At 44.6% G+C, this 24,536-nt stretch overlaps 1 protein-coding gene across 8 annotated transcripts in view; it reads left to right on the plus strand.

Annotated features, from left to right (window-relative positions):
* ACACA (acetyl-CoA carboxylase alpha) overlaps positions 1–24,536 on the plus strand; it is a 277,322-nt gene that overhangs the window by 218,005 nt on the left and 34,781 nt on the right. For all 8 annotated transcript variants that reach the window (XR_014080652.1, XM_081584563.1, XM_081584561.1 and 5 more), the window contains 4 exons: positions 15,343–15,486; positions 16,090–16,210; positions 20,210–20,306; positions 23,570–23,666. Coding sequence is in view for 7 of the 8 variants with exons in the window: in XM_081584563.1 (XP_081440689.1) it covers positions 15,343–15,486; positions 16,090–16,210; positions 20,210–20,306; positions 23,570–23,666 (459 nt within the window). In the remaining variant the exon portion in view is untranslated. The remainder of the gene's footprint in view (positions 1–15,342; positions 15,487–16,089; positions 16,211–20,209; positions 20,307–23,569; positions 23,667–24,536) is intronic.

Genomic DNA, 24,536 nt, shown 5'->3' on the forward strand with positions numbered 1-24,536 from the left:
GGGGGGCGTGCAGAGGTTGTAGGGAAAAAAAAAATCTGTGTGTGCAAGTGCCGATCCCGTTGACCCCTTTGAAAATTGAAATAATGATAATGCGCGTCTCCTGACTGCATCAAAGTATCAGCACATCAAAAGCCAGGAGGCATGAAATGCAAATGATAAAGTGAAAGCAGATGGATTGTGCATGATCGCCCGATGCCCAATGAATTTTAAAAGGTGCTGGATTGCGGAGGGGGGCTTGGGGGGGTGGGGGTGGTACTGAAATAAACACGTTATCCCTGCGATTTTTTTTGTTGTTGTTCTTGACGTGCACTCCTGACAGTATTTTTTTCACACTTGAGTGAACACCCACTTCATCTCTCTGTCTCCTCTTCTCTCTTTCTCTCTCTCCTTTCTAACTCCACCTCCCCCTCACCCCCCACCCCCCCACCTCTTACACGTCTCAGGTCATGTCGCTGCAGCTCCGGTGGAAATAATAAGATATAAACCACGAGGTTGTTATTTGCATAGAAATAGCATGGAGCCCCAGGCAGCAAGGGAGAAGGACACAGGGATCATTTGTCTAAAATTTTAATGAAAACTTTTGCTGAGGCAGAGATTTTTTTGAAAACTTTCTTTCTCCCCGCTCTTCTCCTCCCCCTCCCTGCCCCCCTCCACCCCGTCTCTGCTTTTAAGTGAACACAGTTGGGTGTGAAGAGAAAGGGTTGACACTCCACAGATCACACTTCTGTAATGCAGCCACATGTAAATTGTTTGTTCCTTTAATAGAAATGAAGCTGGAAAGACACGCATTCCCAACTTAATACATTGCGTGTCCGAGTCAAGCTTTTATGGCTGCACTCCATCTCAGCACACACGTGGTACTGCCCATCGTTAGCCAACCCGGTTTTAATTAGTTTAGCCCTTCCTACCCCTCTCTTCCAAAGACTCTTACTTTTAAAGGATTTCTTTTTATAGCCGGCAGTGGTCACCTGCACATAAACATAACCATCTCCACGGTTTCCTGTTTCTCACTTCCAGTGATTTCACTGTTAACGTACACATCTTTTTTAGGGGCCCCGTCCTCTGCCATTCTGTCTTTTGTTTTCCACAACCAGAAAGTGCTCCCCACATGTGTGCTTTGATCCCCTGTCCTTGTGATCTGAGTTTTTGTATATTCTCATTCCTTGAATGCCTTGTTCTTGGCTGCCTGTAGTTATGTGTGAAATATTCAGAATATTACGCAGGTGAGGAGAGATACAGGATCCAGTTTTCTTAAGTGTCATAGAAACAGAGTTGACATTTGAACTCAAGGCGATGGGCTGGTGATAGGGGCAGCCTGGATAACTTTATTTGAAACTTAAGAACATCTGTGTGGCTCCTTGTTACTTTCTGGGTGGGCTGGTGGCATGAGGGCCATTTTACAGATGGGAAGACAGAAACAGTAGAAGGTAGAGTAACTTAGTTCCACCAACAGAGACTAGAACTAGCAGCAGAACATGAACCTCCACGTCCCTAAGTTTCATTTAAGGTGCTCTCAGTTCCCTGGGCTCAGTGTCCATAAGGCCTGAGAAGAGAAAGTAGTGTGATCATTTTATTTTTTTTTAAGTTATTTGTTTATTTTACTTTAAGCTGCACTGGGTCTTCATTGCTGCGTGGGCCTTCTCTAATTGCAGCAAACAGGGGCTACTCTTCATTGTGGGGCTTGAGCTTCTCATTGTGGTGGTTTCTCTTGTCGGAGCACTGGCTCTAGGCAAGAGGGCTTCAGTAGTTGTAGTGTGTGGGCTCAGTAGTTGTGGCTTAGTTACTCCTTAGCATGTGGGATCTTCCTGGACCAGGGATCAAACCTGTGGCAGGCGGACTCTCAGCCACTAGACCACCAGGGAAGTCCCAGTGGTCATTTTACCTTTTGTCCAAATGTCATGAGAGTGATAACATAAGTAAGAGACACTCCCAAGGACCTGCTCTTTCATGTCATTCAAGGTAGTAGATCATGGGTTCCCATTTCTTCAAACTGTAGGCTGTGGGTGGGCAGATCCCTCAAAATACCTCACTGAGTGGTAAGGATGGACTTGATGGATGTGACAGACTACCTGCCGGAAGGGAGTCAGGCTGGCTTGGCAAAGGCAGCAGCTTGTGTGCTTGGGAAACTGGAAAAAAAGGCCCTTAATGGGCTGTGACAATTTGTAGAGTCATAAACTCCTAAGTCAAGGCGACATTGGATGTTTGCAGTGACTTTCAGATCCACTTCCTCTCCTTCCTCTCCTTCCACTCCCTACTCTGTTCTATGTTTACTGTAACGTTAGGTGGTCGGTCGGCCGGGAGGACCTAGAAATATAAGGGATATAGACTAGAGCCTGCCAGTTCTCAGTCCACTGTGCAGACGTGGTGAAAGCTCTCTCTTTATACCAAGAAATCAGAATTGCAGTTTATGACTTGTCCTCTGGACAATAACTGTCTCTGGAGGTAAGTCATGTGCCAATGGTGTGATAGATGAATTATAGATTCATTCAAGAAGTGATGTATGATTTTCTTGTGCTAAAGCATTTTAAGGCTTCTGCATTAAGGGAAAAAAAAATATCCAATAATCTCATTCCCTTTAGAGAGACCAGGTCCCTAGTACCACTGGATCTGCCAAGAAAAAATAAATTATATGGTGAGTGTGGCTAGGGCTATGTGTTAAGCCTGTAGGGGGGCTAATTCTGCTAATCTTGCTTTTAAAACTTAATATCAGGCCCTCTCTGGATCTCAGTTTCCAAATACATATTTTTGTGTGTCTGTACAACGTGAAATGTGACTCTTTGGGGTACAGGGTCAGAGCTCCTCCCAGGAGCTTGTAGCACCAGGAGCCTGCACTGTGCATTCTCCATCCTTGCCCATGACTCTCTGATGTACAATGTGAGCGTCAGCCTTGGAGGCTCAAGAAAGGAAGGGATGGTTCTTCAGCTCTGGCTGCCTTGTAACTGTCGCCTAACTTAAAAGAGGCGGACTGGGGACTTCCCTGGAGGTCCAGAGCTCCCAGTGCAGGGAGTACGGGTTCCATCCCTGACCAGGGAACTAAGATCCCACAAGCCTCACGGTGAGACCAAAAAAAATAAAAGAAATGGACTGGCCAGGTTTGAGTCCAGGCTCTGCCAACTGTGAGTGGAGCGACTTTGAACAATGTACTTAACCCTTCCAGGTCACAGTTGTGTTAACCATAAAACAGAGATTGTAACAGGCTCTTGTGAGGATTAAATGAGTTAATACAGGTAATTCACTGGTACTGTTGTCGTCTTCCTTAAGATACATTTAGGGGCCTGTCTCAGTGCAGCTCTTTATCTAAGACCTGGAAGTGAAATACAAACACAACATTCTCTCTACTTTCTGACCCTTGGAAGGCAAAGATTCCTTTAAGAAAATGTTAGATGTCAGTCCTCACTGTGGCAGTACATCCACATATTGACTTTCCCCATAGATGTTATCTAAAGACAATCACACACTTTGGAAAGCCATTAACGCGAGAGGCACCATGTTTGGTCCTGATAGGGTAGTATATGTGTCAGTCATCTGTCTGCGTGGGTCCCCGTGGGCTTGTTGGTACAATAGCCCATAATCACTGTAAGGATCAGTCCAGCAATTTGCATTTTTAAAAGTCCCTAACTACCTATTTTCACAACAGACAGGCCCTGTTCTCCGAAGCTCCAGATGGGATCAGTCTCCTTTCTAAAGAGGGCATGTGAGCTTCCTCTCAGAGTCAGCCTCTCTTTAGCATGAGGAATGAGCTCTCAGAAAAGGTTGCCCATCCCCTTGGTTTTGAAGCCTTTCCCCCTGGGGCACACCTGACCCCATCTGGGGGTTGTTTAGTTTCTCATCTGATGTTCCTTGGGTCTGATAGGAAACTGTACCAGGTATGTTTGACTCCATGAGTGCGCTGAGGTAATCGGCCAGCAGTCTGATTCCCGCTCTGTGGTGGAATTGCCATTCAGGGATCCACTGCCTCTGACCCTCTAAGAGAGCCCATGTGGGCATGGTGGCTTAGAGACTCAGGATGGGAGAGCCCACACAAGCATCAGGCTAGAGCTTCTAGACAAAGTCAGAGCTCTGAGGCTCTGCCTGCGCATTGAAACTCGGGAATGATCATGTTCAGCCGCCTATTATAAATTTGCTAAAACTTTTTGAAGTTTCAAAGCCTTTGATGTTAGTCACTCAGTTATATCCAACTCTTTGTGACCCTCTTTGTGACCCCCATGGATTGTAGCCCTCTAGGCTCCTCTGTCCATGGGACTCTCCCGTCAAGAATACTGGAGTGGGTTGCCATGCCTTCCTCCAGAGGATCTTCACAACCCAGGGATTAAACCTGTGTCTCTTACATCTCCTGCATTGGCAGATGGGTTTTTTACCACTAGCACCACCTGGGAAGCCCATCAGAGCCTTTAGATTTTTAAAAAATTATTTATTTATTTATTATCTATTTGGCTGCGTGGGATCTTGGTTGGAGCATGCAAGATCTTAGTTGCAGAATTTGGACCCTCTAAGTTGTGGTATGTGGGCTTAGTTGCTCCTCAGCATATGAGATCTTAGTTCCCCAACCAGGGATGGACCCCACTGCATTGCAAGGCAGATTCTTAACCATCACCAGGGAAGTCCCTTAGATTTTTTTTTCTAAGAAAAGGCAAATAAAATTTTTTTTTTTATTATTCCTCTCCTTACCATGTACTAGCAAAGCAACTAGCCCAAAGCAACTTTGGGCTCTTGTCTCTTTGGGGTTCACTTTCCTTGATGTAAAATACATTTCCCACCTTAAAGTGAAGACCAGAGGGTCTCTGAATCTTAAATTCTCTTTAATTTCTAGTACTCTCTTATGCTATGAAGATGTGTCTTGACTTGTAGCCAGGGAACTGTGTTAGATTGGGGCAGGGAGGGAATAGATTGGGGCATCAGTGGGGAATCTAAAAAAGTGACCACATGTGAGAGGATTGTGTTAATGTGATTACATACTAGTGATATATAAAATTACTATATATTAGCAAGGTGAGGAATGGGAGTTGTAGAGCATAACAGTTTAAAATTTTTTTCCATATTACAGAAGAATAAGTGCCATGTGACGGTGGTGATGTTGTTCGTGATGAGAACAAGTGGTCATAGAATTATTGCTGGAAGCAGAAGGATCCTCCAAAGTCCCACTGCCCAACTGTTGTTTGAATTTCTGCTGTAACTCCATTACCAAAGTCATTCAGTGATGCTTGAAAAACTCAACTGAAGGGCAGCTCAGTACTCTTTAAGCCAATCCCTTTCATCTCTATGAAGTTCTTCCTAGTCTGTTTCTCTATACAGACAAACTAATTCCTCTTAAACAGTAGATCAAAATTAACAAAGTGACTCCCAGTTTGATGGTCTGGCCTATTGTAGAATTGAACGGAACCAAACTCTTTCCCATGTATTTTTGCTTTCAAGGTCCAGTCTTGTCTCAAGAACAAACGTAGTGAAGATGAAAATGCTCTTCAAAGATAGCAAAGAAATTGGATTCATAACATTCCAGCCAGCTGAAAATATGAAATAAGTTTTAATTACTGGAGGAACAGCTAACACTCACCACTCTGAAGTAGTACTCTCTAGAACCTTAGGGATCTGCTGCATGCTGTCTGCCCAGGCTTTTATACCTTCCCATCACCCGCCTTGTCAAAAGTCAAGGACTGGATACAGGATCAGGATATCAAGGATACAGGACTGGAAGACAGGGTCTTTTATTTTTTGGCTGCACTAGGTCTTTGTTGCTGCACGTGGGGTTTCTCCAGTTGCGGAGAGTGGGGGCTCCTCTCCAGCTGCGGTGCGTGGGCTGCTCACCATGGTGACTGCTCTTGTCGCGGAGCATTGGCTCTCCGCACACAGGCTTCAGTAGCTGAGGCTCTTGGTCTTAGTTGCTCCTTGCAGCATGTGGATCTTCCCAGACCAAGGATCGAACCTGTGTCCCCTCCGTTGTCAGTGGATTCGCAACCACTGGACCACTGGGGAAGTCCGAAGATAGGTCTTTTTGAGAGCTATGTATTTAGATACTAGTTAAAATTCATAGTTTAGTGGGACTTGTTTCAGGAATCAGTAGGGTGATGTAGACTGAGGGACTCTGAAGCCCTCCGGGCACACAAACCAAACAAGATACTAGTTTCTCACCCTCTCAGCTCAGAGAGGGTCTCTGGCTCACACATACGTGTGACCTCCACTCTATGTCTATCCTCTCTCCAGAGCATCCTATCCAGCCCCCAGGACTGGAATGCTCCCTGAGTCTTGGAATCAAGAGATGCCTCCACTTCACTGGTTCTGGGGTGTGTAGGGTCTGTACATGTTCTACCTCTCATAAAACATCATCCCTGATCTCAAGCTAAGTTCCCCCCAAGGACTGCAAACTCAGTGCCCTCAGCAGAGCAGCTCAGCATCTTCATCTTCCAGTCAGTTAGATGTTACACCTCCTTGTGCTAGATTTTCTTCGCTTTTCTTCCCAGCCATGTTCATTGCTCTGTCTTTGCAAATTAGTGTTCAGTCGAAGCTTTGCTGTTGCATCTCTCCCTCTTCTCTCCCCTTAACCTTTCTTCTCCCCCCAACCCCTGCCTGAAACCCAAGTAAATTAGCTTCTCACCCCTGCCCCCCAGTTTAAAAAAAATTCCCATACTCCTCCAGCAGTATCTGTTCTTGGATTTGCAGTCAGCAGCCATCTCCAATAACCATCCGGCTGTCAGCTCTGCAGCTCCCCACTACCTCCCATCTCCCCCATCACTCACCAGAGGAAAAAGAGAGCCAGGGCCAGAGCTTGAAATATATCATGCAATAGTGTATCATGAATTTGTTGTGAATCACAGCGGTGAAGCAGGTTTATTTATTTCTGAGACCTTAAATCAATACAAAGTAGGTCTCTTAGTTCTGAAGCTGGGATGGAGTGTGAAAAAATGAGCCCATTGTACTCTTAAAACTTTGGGGAAAGGAGATGACAGCTATATAATTCCATTTACCAGGCACTAGGGGCTTTAATGTGAAGGTGACAGGGAGCTCTTTGTGCATTTAGAGCACCATATCTTCTAAATAAAAGATCTGTAGACTTGATAGTGGAGCATAGCTCCGAGTTTAATAATCTCCAAGCATTAGACCGAGCCAATATGTTCCCAAGTCAGAGAGGTCCCCCAAACACTCATAAATTAAAAGTGCAAGAACTGCACATGTTGGTAGATTAGAAATGCAAGGACTTCAGTCTTCTGGGGCGAAGGCAGACCTGGTCCCTGGCTGTGCACAGACTGCTGTGTGAATATGATAAAGACACAGGAAACGAGACTGTTTAGAAACCTGACTCCTGACTGTTCATCATTCTCGGGAATGTCCCCTGTGCATGGATCCAGATCTGGCTGTGTCCCCTCTCATTCAGAGTGGCCGCCTTCACACAGTCTAATCAGCTAACGTCCACAGTCAGGAGTGTTGAATTATGAAGGGAGAAGCTTTAAGAGCAGTTTAGATTGATACAAATTACCATGCCCAGGCTTCGAGTTTTTCTGGTTGATTCTTGATTGCGTCCTAATATTTTAAATGTCTCAGAATCTGAAATTTAAGCCGTTTAAAATAGTTTGCACATAAGAGAAAGCGAGAAATCAATGTTTATTTAGGAAAGGAACTCATCCAAATTTAACCAAGAGCATAAGATGCAAATATGGGAAGTCAAGACCGTTGGAACATATCATCAACTTGTGGGTATCTTCATTTTCTATCTAACCCTTTGATAAAATGTCTTCTCAACAGATAAAGCAGGTTTATGCAGCTCAGTAGAGCAACCCTGATGTAATATGACTTTATAGTATATAGAGTTACGAGCCTAATTCTAGCCCAGGTAAAGAATTTTGAAAGAAAAATCCAGTATCTCCACTGGGGAAAGCTAAAAGGAGAGGAAAATTGAACCACTCATTTTGCTTAAGGAAGCCCCAACACATATTAGCACTACTAGGAAAGACTTCTTTTGCTTATAGTAGTTCAACTTGCTGAAAATACGAACCAGGGCTGCATTTTTATAGAGCAGTGAGAATGATGGTAGTTCACTGGCCTTTATTGTGTGCCTGTTATGTTAAGACGGTAACAGGCTTTTCATGTGTTCTAAGAGGAAAACATTAAATTGCCGCCCACCAGATGTAGATGAGAAAACACAAACAGAAAGGCTGAAGAGTTGGAAGGTCAGTGTTACTCCCCAAGAAGCCAGGTCACAGCAGGCACCAATCTCTGTGCCTCACCACTGGTGGGCAGAGGCAGTCACACAGCCAACTGCCTTCCAGCACCAACCTCATGTCCCATATCTATTCAGAAAAACCACTGGGAGGTGACTGAAAAAAAAAATATATATATATATATATATGTATATATATATAAAGAGTTCTGACAACTCAATAATAGGAAACAACTCAGTAACTTTTTAAATGGGTGAGAACTTTGAACAGACATTTCACCAAAGGTATAAGGATGGGTAAATAAGCGCATAAAAAGATATCATTAGCACATAAAAAGATATTTATCATTAGTCATTAGGGAGACACAAATTAAAACCACAGTTAGACATACTAAATGTTGGTGAGGATGCAAAACGACTAGAAATCTCACGTGTGTTGGTGGGACTGCAAAATGGTACACTCATCTAGAAAAAGTTTAGCTTTCTTTTAAAACAGTTATTCACTTACAGTGTATCCTAGCAACCCTGTTTTTGTTGTTCAGTTTCTAAGTCATGTCCGACTCTTTGTGATCCCATGGACTACAGCAGGCCAGGCTTCACTGTCCTTCCCTATCTCCTGGAGTTTACTCAGATTCATGTCCATTGAGTCAGTGATGTTATCTAACCACATCATCCTCTGGTGCCCTCTTCTCCTTTTGCTAGCAATCTTACTCCTAGGTGTTTACGCAACAGAAACAAAAATGTACATTGATAGAAAAACCTGTGTGGGAGTGTATAGCAGCTTTATTCATAGTTGCTCGACACTGGAAACAACCCAAATGTCTGCTAAGAGCAAGCAGATGGACAGGTTGTAGTATTTCCATAAAATGGAATACTACTCTGCAGTAAAAAAGGAACTGCCACCTATGTCAGCGTCAGTGACTCTCAGATGCATAATGCTGACTGAAAGAAGCTAGATGCATAACATTCTAGAAGGGGCAACATTGTTGAGACACAAAGATCCATGTTGGTCAGGGGTGCGAGAAGGGAATTGATTACAAAGGAAATGAGAACATTTTGGGGGCTAATGAAAACTTTGGGGCAATTGTGGGTGGTGGTTATATGCCTACGTGATGTCAGATTTCATAGAATTGTACACCTAAAAATGGACAGTTTCACTGTATGTGAATTATATGTCAATAGACCAGACTTTCACATTTTTTTTCTGTATGTGGAAGTAATTTATTGTCAGTATGCTCAAGTCTGCAGCTAAATGAGCAGTTGATGGATCCCTGAGATGAGTGATTTTATTTGGCATCAGTTTTGACTCTGGAAGTCTATGCCTTTTTCTCATACGTTTGACAAGTAAACTGTCATGAGGTTCCTCTCTACCCCAGTTCCTCCTTCTGCCATCTACCTCATTCCTCTATTCTCCCTGTAGCTCCGTTTCTTTTTGCATAAATATCTTTTCTTTTTTAAAACATTTACTTATTTTTGACTGCACTGGGTCTCCGTTGCTACACGCGACCTCTCTCTGGCTGTGGTGCACAGGCTTCTCATTGCGGTGGCTTCTCTTGTTACAAAGCCCTGACTCTAGAGCACGGGCTTTGGTAGTTGTGGCGCACAGGCTCAGTTGTGGCATGTGGGACCCTAGTTCCTGGGTCAGGGATCCAGTCTGTGTCCCCTGCATTGGCAGGCGAATTCTTAACCACTGGACCACCAGGGAAGTTCCATAAATATCCTTTCTACCTCTGGTAGCACAGTCCCTTTACTCCAGTTTATCCATCAGCAAACCTGACCACTTTGTAATTTTGCTGCTTATAAAGAGATTTTGGGGCTTCCCAGGTGGCACAGTGGTAAAGAATCTAGCTGCCAGTGCAGGAGACGCCAGAGTCCCCAGGGGAAGGCAGCGGCAACCCACTGTAGTATTCTTGCCAGGAAAATTCCGTGGACAGTCCATTGGGGTCGCAAAGAGTTGGACAAGACTGAGCGCGCGCACACACACACATATAAGGAGATTTTGGATCTTGCAGTGGATGGTATTGAATCCAGCCATGGCTCACATCAGAGGCTTCCCCATCCCGTGCCACCAGTGTGTCACTGTGTCCCTTCTCTAGCCCTAGCCTGCCAGCTGCCAACCAGCTCTCCGGTTTGCCAGTGATAATAGCGGCAACAAAGCAGGAGAAGAATTTGCAACCCTGGGTCTCTGTATTAAGGGACTATGTTTTGGAACCCCCAAATATTCTTGGTCTCATAGGCACTGGTCCTGTCTCCCTAGAGGTTTAATTCCATTCACCCTTGGATGTATTCCTGGAGAAACATTTACACAGTAATATGTGCTGCACCACTTAAAATTGTTAATTGGAGATTGAATTACTTGTCAGCTTTTAAAAATGTAGTCCTCTCAGGTCAAGGAGGAGGGTGTTAGCACCAGGAGTAGATGAGCTATTGCATTTTTTTCTTCCCCTTCCTCTTTTCACTCCCCCTCCCTTCTCCTCTCTCTCATCTTTTCTCCTTTCCTTTGTCCCTATTTTAACACTTCTTCCTTCTTCCCACTTTTTCTTTCTCATCTCTCTCTCCCTTTCTGCCTTAACCAAACCTTTATCAATAACCCGAGAGATCCCAGAGTGACTTTAATGTCTAAAATCATGGAGGAAATCCAGTGATGACAATTGCTCAGGAAATTTACAAAACCGCTCCTGAAATCCTCTTGAGAGTGGAAATACCCTAATGAGAAAGAGGATGGCAGCAAGGACTCCACGTGCATAACTGAATTCTTAGATCCACCAGGAATGTTTAAAGGGTTTTGGATAAAGTGGGAGAAAACAGCAGCAGAATTTTCATTTTTTCATGCCATCGTTATGCATCATTATTTCTCACATCTGCAGCACACAATTGCAAATATTTGCTTGTAAGTCTGAGGGGCCCTAATATAATGTATCAGGACAAGAGCAATTTTTTTGAAAAAAAATTGAGCTAAAGTTGCATCTATGAAACTCGGAAGGCTCAAAGCCTGTGTGCTGATGAATACCCTGACAAGTAAATAACACACTCATTCAGTATTACACAGTAATTTCATTTGCACAAAACCTCACAATACTCTGCCACTTCACTCAAACATCTGGAGCACTGGGGAAGGGAAGAAACGAGTTTATCTTGATCTCCAAAAAGGGATTTAAGGGCGAGAGCAGGCGGTATATTAGACTGTTTTCATTGCCTGTCAGCTGGGGTAAACCTGAGCTGTCTGCAGCGTCTCTAGATAAGCGGCAACAGCAGCAGTGGCTCAGGCCTCTCTGTATGTGTGTATGTGTGACTGCATTCATTTGTACTTCCTGTGCATCTCAAAATTTCTAAAGGCTCTGTAGCATCTTTCACGGAGCCTCTAACATTGCTGTTCTGCTAATCACTGGCTAGAGGCAGTGCCCTTAATTCCCAGGTCCGCCAGCTGGAATGACTGAGTGCTGGATGAGGCTTAATTTTATGTGGAGAGTGAACAGAGATCCTCTTTCAGGTTGAGCCCTCCTTCAGCTCTGTCGGCATCGGCACTGTTCAGCAGGGGACCTGAGATGGTGCCTGTTCCTAGTATTTCGTGGCACTGCCTCTCCACTTAGACTTGGGAGGAGGCGGCAAAGTAGGGCCTCAGCAGAGTCCCCTCTGTTTAGAGTGGTTCCTGTGTTTAAGTGGTTATTGATACTGTTGGGCAGATAAGCCAAGAGTTTGTATCATGCAGTATAAAATGTGCAAGGAATAATTTCGGAAATGAAATGTGGCAAGCAGCATGACCTATACATGAATGGGTGTGTCCAGGTTGAAAAAAACTGATGAATGAAGCTCACCTATTTCACGAAAATGTTATGTTGATGAGGGTTGTGTACCCCAGGTTTTGCCATAGAAGGTTGGTAGGGCAACAGATTGAAGAATATAACAGTGGTTCTGTCTAGGTGGGTTCTTTTCTCTGCCTTCCTGATCTCATCAGGGTTAGCGTAACTGTTCCAGTGCCGTCATTTCAGAGTTGGGCAGAATGGGTTTTGTCTTCGCCCAGATTCAGCTTCTGCAGTTGGAGCTTTTGTTGTGAAGTATTCTAAAATCATTAAAACCACTTGAGTCAGCCACGACCCCTATAAATCAGGAGCTGTTGTGTGCACCCTCATTCTCCTGGTACATGCTGCAAACATATGGTCATTGAAGATGAACTGGAGGCTCCTGCTTTCTCTTCCCCAGTTGTTAAGCAGCCATGATTGTGGCATTTGTTTGTGGTTAGTGAAGCAGGCTTCGTTTTTTGTGTGTCCTTCCCCTCTGCACCTGCCCCTACCTGCTACCACCCACCTCCTGCGATAAGGCTGACCAGAGAGAGCTCTTCGGATACTCTGTCTGCCATATAATTTTTATCTTTAGTTCCCAAATTTCATGAATCCTCTGAGATGGCAAACATTTCTTTAGCCCAGGATAATGTTCTTGGCTGTAGTAAGCCCTGGTTTTCTTCCTCAGAGGAGAAGAAATGTAGAAATACTGCTGCCTTTTCAGAACAATGCCAACATGTCAGAACCTGAGTTTCCACTAGTAAAGGAAAGATGTGCTAAGTGATTAACTCTTGCTCCTTCCAGATCTGACTCCCATTAGATGTAAGAATATGAGGTGGAATGGGTGGACAAGGAAGCCTCCAGGAGGAACCCAGTTCTGGAGGCTCTCTTCCTCTTTGAAATGAGGCGGTAAAGATGTCTGAGGAAGGTGTATTTGAACAGCTAAGCATCTCTTGGTCGGTTTCAGTCCCTTTTTCTGAGATTGGTCCTCGATGGGTCCATTACTGATTTGGGAGAGACGTGAGGTTCTAAGTGGTTGGACGTTATCAAATCCTAGAGACAGGGTTTCATGGGAAAGAAAATAGCATTTCTGAGTAGCAAATAGCCCTAGCTATTTTCTTGCTTCTAGGCAGCAAGGCATTCTGGGCCCCTGATACTCTCTGGGTATCAGATATTCAGGGTCAGTGCAGTGTCTCCTTTTTATTTCTTTTTCCCCTTTCCAATTTTATTTTAATAATTAAAAATACTGCTGATCACACCAAACGACTTCTGGCAGAGAGGCAGTCTGTCCCAGAAGGACCAGCTGTGGGCCATCGGGTTTATGACGTCCATAAAACCAGAGCCAGATCAGAGCGCGGCCTCCCTGAGTGACAGGGCTTCTGCCTCCACCAGGGTCCCCCATCATCTGACTGCTCTGGACATTTACTGGGGGTGGGTTTGTTTGTTTTTTCTCTCTGTCTTGTTTCCTGGTGCATGTGCGAGTGTGCATGTGTGCACACATTTAAAGATAGAGAGGAAACAGGTATGTAATGCCCTCTGCCTGTTAGAAAGACTAAAGCCATAAAAATAACAAACGGCGTGTATTTGCTAGAATGTCAAAGTTATGAGTTTATTTTGTAATGATGTGCTCCTGCCTTCATGAGGTAAACTGGCCGTGGCGGAGGTGTTATTAGTAATATGGACGCAGTGAAGCAGAAAGCCAAGTGACCGAGAGATCAGTGTATCAGTCAGGGAGAGGGCAAATGGAAAGAGACAGCAGGAGAATGAGAACAGAGCCGCGGCGCCTGGACTGAGACGAAAGACAGACCGGGAGGAGGACGGGAGCCCAGTGGTCAGATTCGGCCTCCCCTCTTCCGGGGGCTCCTTCAAAGGCGCTGCCGGGCACATCGCTCAGCTCAGAGGTGCCTGCGAAGGCTTGTCTCGGCTTCCTTAGGAAGGAAAGCAGAAATCCGAGAGCCATCTTGCCTCGCATAGTCCTTTCAGAAGAGTCTCTTCCACCTTTCCTCCTGCTGTGTAGTTGCTGAGTGTCTGATTCTTTTGTGTTCCCGTGGACTATAGCCCTCCAGGCTCCTCTGTCCGTGGAATTTTCCAGGCAAGAATACTGGAGTGGATTGTGATTTCTTTCCCCCACCCGGGGATCGAACCCTCGTCTGCTGCATTGTCAGGCAGATTCTTTACCAGTGAGTCACCTGGGAAGCCAGCGCCTCTCCCCTTTGTAGCTGAAGCCAAATGGAACCCAGGCCAGCTGGGTCCCAGAGAGGTGGGGAACCGCTCACAGCTCCAAACAGAAAGGGGCAAAACGGGAATATACAGGTAGAATTCGCTGGTCTCTCATTTATTAGATTATCCTCCAGAGGCTAGAAATGAATAAAAGTAAGGAAGACATTTTGTGTTGTGGTTATTTTCCAGAGGAGGAGGAGGAGAAAGGGAAAAGAAAGATAACATACAGTAAGCGGCTCCGCAACTGTTAAGAGCTCTCCAGGGCTGCCGTAGATGACTGGCAATTACTACACACTCAGCAGTTTGCAGGAGTCCGTGATCAGGCTGCCCAGCTTCCATCTGCTGGGTCAGAAAACCTCCCTCCCCAAAAGAAATTATTAACCAATCTTCAAGGGGGAAAGAAGCCCTACAATTTCTGAGTCAAAGAATGTTCTTTCTCCTTTTTTTTTTTTTTTTTCTTTTTTAAAGGAAACTTTATGGTTTCCAGTCGCAGGTGCCTTTCACCCTCACAAGAGTTAAACTCCTAACAGGGGTGGGTAGACCAGGGAATTGAGGCCCTGAAGTCCCTGGAACCCCGGGAGGAAAGGACCCAGGAGAAGTGGGTTTGGGCATAAATCACTGCCCTGAGCCCAGCACACAAAGAAGACTTTAGGCTCAAGGCTTCATGTACGTGTCATGAGTCGCTTCAGGATTTCACTTGAAACATCAAATGTAAAGGGGAAAAGTAACCCTTGGAAAAAACGAGGAAAAAAAAAAAATCCAAACCTCTCAATGCTCCTGTTTAACTGAGACTCGTCGCTCGAGGTTGTCAGAAGCCAGGCACTCCCCCTTCTGTATCTGTGGGCGGCAGTGCGGCCGGGCCTGCAGTGGTGATGTGGCCTGCGTCTCAGGGCCCCAGCTTTACCCACCGCTGGGGTCTCACCTCAGAGTCCAGTATGCCACCACCATCTGTGGCAGCTAAGAGAGAGAGAGGGGCTTGCTGGTGTTTAAATTGCAACAGAATATGTGATTGTCTAAAAAGCCCTTTGTGTCTTCTGAGTTTTCTCTTTAGGACAAAGGTCCAAACAGTCCCTCGACACAGCCCATGGAGGCCGCACTCTCTGTCTTGTGGAAAAAAGAATCCATTTTAGTGGCAGTTACGAGACAGTTTCTCTCTGACTAGATGAACGTTTTCTCTCTGGCCTATTTCTCTAGGTCCTCGGGAGGGAAGTATACACCTCGAACAACCAGCTGGGGGGCATCCAGATCATGCACAACAATGGGGTGACGCACAGCACCGTCTGTGATGACTTTGAGGGTGTGTTCACCGTCCTGCACTGGCTGTCTTATATGCCGAAGGTGAGTCCTCCCCTCTTGCTCCCAGCACTGAAAAGCCCAAAGAACCCGGCCTTTTCACCACAGCTCACTGCCTCAGCGTGTGAGACTCATTTATGGGAGAAGGATTTTTTTTTTTACCAAATATTCTATAGAAGCTGTTTATTTCTTCTTTTTTTTTTTTTTTTCTTCTTAAAGCCATCTTTTGCCTCCTACCTTTAAAATGCCTTTGGGTTTCAGGAGTCAGGCCCCCTTCTAGTGATTTCCAGCCAGGGAAGCCTTGAGTCCTGTCTGAGCTCAGACCTCAGCTTCTCAAGGCTTCGTCCTCATTGTGGGGCTTTCCCCTTTGTCATCGGCATCCACCCTTCTGGAGGACTTCCTGGAGAGCCTGGGCGCACTGAAATCAAGAGTCCAATCGCCCCACTTTCTATCAGGCATCCAAGTGAGACTTGCAAGCTGTACCTGTTCGTCAGGGCCTGGCTCTCCATTGGGATGCTTCCAGCTGGTGGAAGAGACTAACGAGTGTGCTTCCATATGTGGGTCCTGCTGTCTTTGTCTGTCATAGTTGTTGCTGAGTTAAGAGTTGTTCACTGACCGCTGTGCTCTTTCTCTCCCATCGCCTTCTAGAGTGTATACAGTTCAGTTCCTCTCCTGAATTCCAAGGATCCTATAGACAGAGTCATCGAGTTTATGCCCACAAAGGCTCCGTATGACCCTCGGTGGATGCTGGCAGGCCGGCCTCACCCAAGTATGTGTATGTTAGAGGGTCTGTGGCACCCTGGCTCTCAGGCTTTCAGTCTTCCTTTCCATCACTAACCAATTTCTGCGCGATAGCATACAACAAAGAAAACAGAGCCCCTGAAGTACCTGGGAATGAGGGAAATCTGGAAAAACAACAGCTCTCTGAAGAAAAAGGTAGAAAATCCATCAAGAAGAAATGAAAAATGAATGAAATCAGCTGTTGAGTCAGTTCTAAGCACTGTAGTCATTAGTACGTTTCTTCTCTTTTTTCTGTTATTGGAGCCCTTATTACTTAATGTCCTCAAAAAACTTTAGAACAGTTAAATATAAGCCATAAAGTCAAAGAGTGATAGGACCAGAATCGTTGACCGTCTAGTCTGTGTAAACAAAGATGTGTCGTTTATTTTATTGCTGTTTTTGAAACTGTATTTATTTACTTGGCTCTGTCGGCTCTTAGTTGTGGCACACGGGATCTTTCGTTGCAGTAGGTGGTGCAGTTAGTTGTGGTGCACGGGTTTAGCTGCTCCACAGCATGTGGGATCTTCCCAGACCAGTGACTGAACCCAGGTCGGCGGATTCTTACCCACTGTACCACCAGGGAAGTCACTGTCTTCCCTAGTGGGAAGACAGAACTTTTAATTTGATAACTATATTGAGTTAGAACAAGCCCGTCCCCCATATTTATCTAATATATCCCTCTGTCTTGGGGCTAATTTTGCCAAACTTAAAAAGCAACAACAGGGGAAAAAAAGAGGTAACTCCACCTAAGGCAAATGTACATTCTTCTTTGTCAGTCCACTTGGCAATTTTAACAAACCTTATTTAGCAGGAAGTTCTTTCGTGAAGCCCCAAATGCTCCTGCTACATTTTGAATCTGCCTTTTTAGGCTTTTTGAGAAAATGTTCATTCTTTTTTGGATATTTCTTGCAACTGTTCCCTCCCCCACCCCCACACAAAGGGCTGTATTTAAAAGAACGGAATGCAGAAGATAATTCCTTAAATTTAAAAGTCATTGTGATTTTGCTGAAAGAGAAAAAGGTATTCAGGGACTTCCCTGGCAGTCCAGTGGTTAAGACTTTGCACTTCCAATGCAGGGCGCATGAGTTTGATCCCTGGTTGGTAAACTAAGATCCCACATGCTATGTCGTGCAGCCAAAGAGTTAAAAAAGAAAAAAGAATTGAAGAAAGCTTAGTAATCCTTTGTGGGCACCCCCTGTAAAGCCAGGTGGGACTGTAAAGCACTTCCATATACACTATCTTATTTGGACTTCCTGTTTCTCAGAGGTAAAATGAGATGGCCATTTTACAAGCTCAGAGAAGTTAAGTGATTTGGTCAAGGTCACACAGCTAATACTTAGGAGTTGGGCTTCATTCGGAAACCTAACTATAGATAGAAAATCACCCAGAGTAGGATTGACTTTAATTTAAAACCTTACCTGTTGTCTTCAATGCCATTTCTTGTTAATCTTAATAAAATTAAATAGTTTTTCTGACAGAAAAATCACTATAGTAATCTTTGCCCTACCTCTCGTTTTTATACCAAAACTTATAATAAGAGCCATGAACCTGTGATATCTATCAGTCATAAAATGCAGGACTTTTCTAGGAAAAATCAGAACAAGACCTAGTGAGTGTTCTCCTGGGAATAATGGAGAGCCATGTTAGGAGGCTTCTAAGTTCTACCAATGAACTGAACATGACCTGCTCTTTGACGGGGTCCAGTAAAGCCCACCTATAATAACCTGTAGCCCTCCAATGACTCCCCTCCGTCAACCAACATATTAGGCAGGACGGGTTTTAAAGAAAAAATACTTCCATTTTGAAATGAATCCTGTCGTTCCAAATCATTATTATTGAAGTAAGAACCATAAAACGATCCAAGCATACAGAGTTAAAATTGCAGTATCCTGGGCTTCCCTGGTGGCTCAGTGGTAAATAATCCACCTTCCACTGCAGGGGACATGGGTTCAATCCCTGGTCTGGGAAGATCCCACATGCCTCAGAGCAACCAAGCTTGTGCGCCACAACTGTTGAACCTGTGCTCTAGAGCCCAGGGAGCAGCAACTAATGCAGCCCACGTGTCCTAGAGCGCGTGCTCTTCAACAAAAGAAGAGCCAAAAATAAATAAACGAATAAAATTATTTTTTAACAAAACTTCGATATCCTGAGGCACTTAGAAGTTTGGTTTAGAACCCTCATCAAAATCTGAACCCTTTTTCAGGGGTTGAACAGGTGTGTGTGCATGTGCAGATGGGCATTATCCTGGCTATTATTAATAAGAACCACAGAATAAAATGAATTTGTGATAAACTAAGTTTTCTAGTTTTTGGATAATATTTTTTCATCAACTCCCTAGTAATTCATCCTGCTGTCTCTGTGCAGCTAACACTTGCTCCCAAATCGAGTGACTTCAGATTTTAATTTAGTGGAAGCGTTAAAGAAAGCAGATGATTCCCTGTGATAAGTTAAAGCAGATATCTTCTAGGTGAAAAGTTAAAGTCATTTATTAGAGGAGATAGTGCCACGATATTCTTCAAACTGACGCCCAACACGAGCCCAGAATCTAAACCATCGGCTTTGGGCTCACGATAGAGAGATAATTTTGAAATGGATGATCACATTTTACACGGGGGCCATAGAGGCAAGGAATGTAGAACACAGTAATTACAAGTTTAGTCTTGATAAAACACTCTCCATCCTGTTTAAGTCAGCAGAGGTTAGCTTGCTCGGATCTCCACTTTTAATTGGTTTTGGACTTGGGTTTTTAGGGGGCGGAGGGCCACGTTCAAATTAGAAGACTCACTGAGAAATGGTGAACTGAGAGGGCAGCTAGGAAACAGCTGTTTGCAGAGGCTTTGATGGGGCCTTGGTCAAACATGGATACCTGTGGAACAGAAGTTACTTCTCTTAAAGTAAGATGTTGAAAGTCATGTGTCTTGCTAGTGAAGGAAGTTCCGTGCACAAGGGAGGTTAATGACATTAAGTGTAGGTATCAGTGAAGAAGGCAATGGCAACCCACTCCAGTACTCTTGCCTGGAAAATCCCATGGACAGAGGAGCCTGGTAGGCTGCAGTCCACGGGGTCGCTAAGAGTCAGACACGACTGAGTGTCTTCACTTTCACGCATCGGAGAAGGAAATGGCAACCCACTCCAGTGTTCTTGCCTGGAGAATCGCAGGGATGGGGGAGCCTGGTGGGCTGCCGTCTATGAGGTCGCACAGAGTTGGACACGACTGAAGCGACTTAGCAGCAGCAGCAGCAGCAGTAGGTATCAGAACCTCCTATTTCTGATACCTTTGAAGAGTATATGGGCATGGCCCTTTCTTTTAGTAACATTGTCCTTTGTCAGCGGTAAATAAAGCAAGTGTATCTTGCTGCCTCCCCAAATTGAGGTCCTTATCTAATCATTAATATTGATACTTATCATTTGCCTATCTTCATCTTTCCATTGAAAGAAAATCAGTGGAATCAAATTTTAAAATATTGCCTGTAATAATTTAATCCTATTTTCCCCCTTCAAATGCAGAGCATGACTATTACATGAATACAGTTTGTGCTATAATGATATAACAACAGCAAACAAAAGGAAATCAGTGGAATCAAACAAAATTGTAAGCTAAGTTTTAAAGTAGAAATAGACATTTTGAAAACATCTTTAATGACTTGGCTGCCTTTTGACAAATGTTTGTGGTGTTTTGCAAAAGAAGCCAGGTTATTTATTTAAAAGCACGCAAACTCTGCTAGCTGAACCCCATCGTTTAACAATAAATGATGCTTTCGCTGATAAATGATTCTTTTTATTCAGACTAGCAAATGAAATAGGAGATGAAGTCTGAAGGCAGATAAACATTGAGCTGCCTAATGTTTCCATCTACTATAATATGTTTAAAAACAACAACAGACTCCCCCAAATAACCCCTCAGATCAACCTTCCATTCGCCAGTTCCGGTGTATTTTGAATGAACTGATCATCTTTGTTTTCTGTTTCCTTGCTTTCCCTTCTGTAGCCCAGAAAGGTCAGTGGTTGAGTGGATTCTTTGACTATGGCTCTTTCTCAGAGATCATGCAACCGTGGGCACAGACTGTGGTGGTTGGCAGAGCCAGGTAAGACCTCTTTTGTTTTGGAAGCAACTACAAACAAGATGAGATGGTCAGATAGCATCACCGACTCATTGGACATGAATTTGAGCACACTCCAGAAGGTAGTGAAGGACTGAGGAGCCTGGTGAGCTATAGTCCATGGGGTTGCAGAAAGTTGGACAGGAGTTAGTGACTGAACAACAACAACAAAAACAAAGGGCTATATAGGTTTTTTACCATTAATGCTCTCATTGGCTAAACTTCCTAAGAACACTGGATTGTAGTCATGCCCGAGGCAGCCTGACTGGAGCCCTGGTTCCCAGTGGTCATTCAGCATGTAACTCCAATGACGCGTTTAATCTGAAGTCTGGTTTTGACAACGTTTCCTTTTCATAATGCCAAAAGCAAAGCTCTCGGGGGGCCGTAAAGCCCAACCACAATAGCCATAGCTCACCAGCGACACATCCCCCCCGCCGACCTCTAAAGAACATTTTCTTTTAAGAGTAGGTTCCCAGTGAATCAGACTTATCTACTTCTCTATGTGACCCCCCCCTGAAAGATCGGTGTAACCGGAAGAAGTTCCTTCAGGGCATCGAGATTATTCCAGTAACAAATGCACTAGACTGGGTTATCATCAGATTTGAATTACAAAAAAAAAAAAAAAAGAGTTGACCTGAAACAGGAGTAAAATAAGCTGGAATAGTTTGCAGGAATACCTCTATTTTTCAAGTGGGAAATCGAAGTTTCTATTAAATTTTAATACCTACTCTAAGAAGCGCTTCACTCAACAGCGAGCCCTGCATGGAATAATCTGTGCTGCTCGCTGTAACGAGCACCTGCCAAGGCTGATCTTAATCTGGCCCCGCGCCACGGAGACACGCCGCCCCGGGGACCCACATCTGGAGTTCACCTGCCTCTCGGGGGCAATCAGTTTTCCTTATCTTGGTGAAAAGTGGCACCTGCTCCAGATTCTCAAGCATGCCATGTCAGGGGGAAATTTAGATTCCAGCCTCGAAAATAATTCTGTGCTTTGTGGTTGCCTCTGTCCAGCCGGTCAGCAGACCTCATGCTGCCAGTGACAAGGAGCCATCAGATGACAAATCCCACAGATGGGCTTTTTCCCTATGGGTCTGAGTAAGAGTCAGCCTGGAGTTGGCCCTGACCACGGCTCCCAGGGACTAGTTCCCATTTTTTTCTGGCATCCCAGGCTTCTGCCTCACCACGGGCTTCCAAGTCCCAAGGAGGTTTATTCTTTGTGTCTAGAGAAGTCCCACTGGGGAGAGAGTCCCCCTATTTGGGACCTATTGGTTTGTTATAGGGAGTCTTCGAAGGACACTGGGACCAACTTTTTTTGAGCAAGCATCTCTCAAGTATACGCTGCTTCAGTTTTCCCCTCCGTAAAAAAATGCCCGATTTTAAGCCTCAGAAAACCAAACCTTTGTTAATGTCTTTAAGATCCTCCCGTGGGAAATAAAAGAAGAATGCTTTCCACTTATGATGGGAAGAACAGGGCTTGTTGCACAAGCAAGATCAGTCAAGCTTGGCTTTGGTTAGCTCTGCCGTTGTTTATTGCAACACTCACCCTGGCTCTCTTTCTTTCCATCTGATGAGTTCTGGGCTTCTTACTCCAAACCACATACACATGCTCACAAGTATATAAAACACAAATGGAGCCGGCTTCTTTCTAAAGCAATGGCATTTCGAGAAATAAATATGAATGTATTCTTCTGGGATTGTTACTGTAAGTGCTGCCAAAACTCATCTTTGGTATGTATGTTTGGAATATGTGTGCTATTGGCTGTAAATTGTCTTTTATTATTCCATGGCACCTTGTCCAGGGACACACTATAAAACAAGATGTAGCATCTTCATGTGCTAGCCTGATAAAATTTATATGAAGTATAATAGAAAACAGAAGTTGTTCTGAGCTGTTTTCAAGTTCAATAAATAACTGTAATACTCGGATAAAGATGTTCTTTATTAGGTCACATGGGCCCTAATATATAAGTTATAAGTTACCGATTTAGGGTGGCTTTTGCAATTACAAGTTTCCAGTTGGATTGTTAATCATTGTGAACAGAAATATTTCTAAACCCTCCTGTGTACCTTCCGCTCGTTGTCTGGTTGTCTAGAGGGCTTTTGATTCTGATTCAGTGCAGGCAAGTGACAAGGGGGTGGGTGGTCCCCACTCTGGCCCCTGTCAGGCCTCTTGTGATGACAGGAATCCATCTCCAATAGCCCATGTGACAACCAAAGACCATCCTCCATGGAAAAGTTTGTTATGGAAATGCTGTGGGGAATGAGAGACTATAACCCGCTCCAGCCCCAACCCCAAGGAATGCAGCTCAGAAGGTGAAGATTGAATCACATTTTCCAGAGTGAAGACTCACCCTGTACCTTGCAGACTCACTTGCGCTCACCCACTTTCTCTCTGCTTCCTGATTTTTACTAGGAAATCTTTATGAGGACCATGTGTGCGTGGGTGTCAGGACATGGGAGGGTGTCATGGAGTACAGATGCAGAGGCTTTGAGCCCCTGAAGAACTTTTTTTTAATTAACAGAGCATGGAGATTAAATATATCCTTCCAATATAGATCATCTGTTCCACCAAGGTTACTTCTGAAGGTTATCCCTGGCCCCTTGCTCTTTTCCAATGGAAGATAAAGTTGAGGGCTTGTTTAACCACCTCCTGACACTTGGCACATATCTTTCATCATCCCACAGTACACCTGCAAACTCCCCATCCACACGCCCAATGGTGAGACCTACTCTCCCGTCACATCTTACCTGGAACCCCATTATTAGTAGTCCGTAGAAAACTACAACTCTGTTACAGTGAAGTTTCAGGTTACCACCACCTGTCCAACCATTCCCCTCCATCTTTACTAAAGACCTGCTGTGAACTGAGAAATTTTACCTGAATACCACAATGATTGAATGTGTGTGTGTTTGTGCACATGTGTACACACATGCCCATGTGCACAAGATCTCATACACGTACTAGGCTGTTGAGTCTCAATGCAGAGGCTTCCCTGATACAACCCTTGGTTTAAATTTATCCTGTGCTGGGTAATAGGAGTGACTCTGAGGGCACTTTCCTTCCAATTTACCATATTTACCAAATCTGTAAAGTAATATTTTTACCCCGGGAAGAGTCCAATTTCCCCCTGACTCTATATTTGTTTCCACTTCCCCCTCCACCAAGATGTTGATGTAGGATTGGAAAATAAATGACTAGCTGTAACGATGACATCCACCAGGTCCTCACATGGCTCATTTTTTATCAGGCTAGGAGGAATACCCATGGGAGTAGTTGCCGTAGAAACCCGAACAGTGGAGCTGAGTATCCCGGCTGATCCTGCAAACCTGGATTCTGAAGCCAAGGTAGGTCACCTCTAGTACCCTGAGTGCCCATGCTGGGTGCTCTGTTTTCCCCGCTGCAGAGCTGTGGATGTACTGGGAGCATTGCAAACCACCAATTTTAGAGGCCAGACAGTCAGCAGCCTTGAATGAGTCTAGACTATCACGTGCTTACTTTTAAGATGATTCGGAATGCACCGCAAGCTAAATTCTTAGGTCTTTACAGTGGTCTTATGGATGCTAGAAAAAACAGTCTCCTTTTGTGGAGAACGTGGTCTTGCAGGAAGACAGCTGAGATGATGCTGTGGGCTCACTGGTCCCAGGTTCTCCAAGCACACCCCCCAAAGATGCTTCTGGAATTGATAAGGACGCCTGCCCTCCACACCAGATGTGAATGCTGCAGTCCATCCTTTCTAAAAGGATGGATTAGGTTTTCACAGCCTGACTAGGGGTTGGGGGAGGGACAAGAGGAGGTTATACAATGGGGGTCCCCTTGGGTGCCGCTGACTAAGCACAGGACAGGGAAGCTGTACCAGGCACAGAGGTGACAGCACGTGGAGACTGACCACGGGGCTTGATGGAGTTGTGTAGTCAAGTCACTTCAAGTGGCCCTGGGAAGCATTGAACGAGAATGCCTCAAGTCACGTACTTCCCTTGGAAGCAGTAAGGTTCCCCCCTTGGATCTAAGGAGGGGCGGGTGGTGGAAAAAGAGGCATATTTAACAAAGTCCAAGAGCCAGGATCCTTTCTTCTTTTTTATTTCAAGGATGTTGATCTTGATGAACAATAACTTTGGTTTGATTTTTTTTTTTTTTTTTTTTTTAGTTTTTAACAGTAAAACCTCGCCCTCTTGGAGAGATTCCCCCTTCAAGCTGTGTCATTATCTGTGTCTTTC

The sequence above is a fragment of the Giraffa tippelskirchi genome, chromosome 3, assembly GCF_054371585.1.
Source record: "Giraffa tippelskirchi isolate mGirTip1 chromosome 3, T2T-mGirTip1v1.2.pri, whole genome shotgun sequence".
NCBI classification, from domain to species: Eukaryota; Metazoa; Chordata; class Mammalia; order Artiodactyla; family Giraffidae; genus Giraffa; species Giraffa tippelskirchi.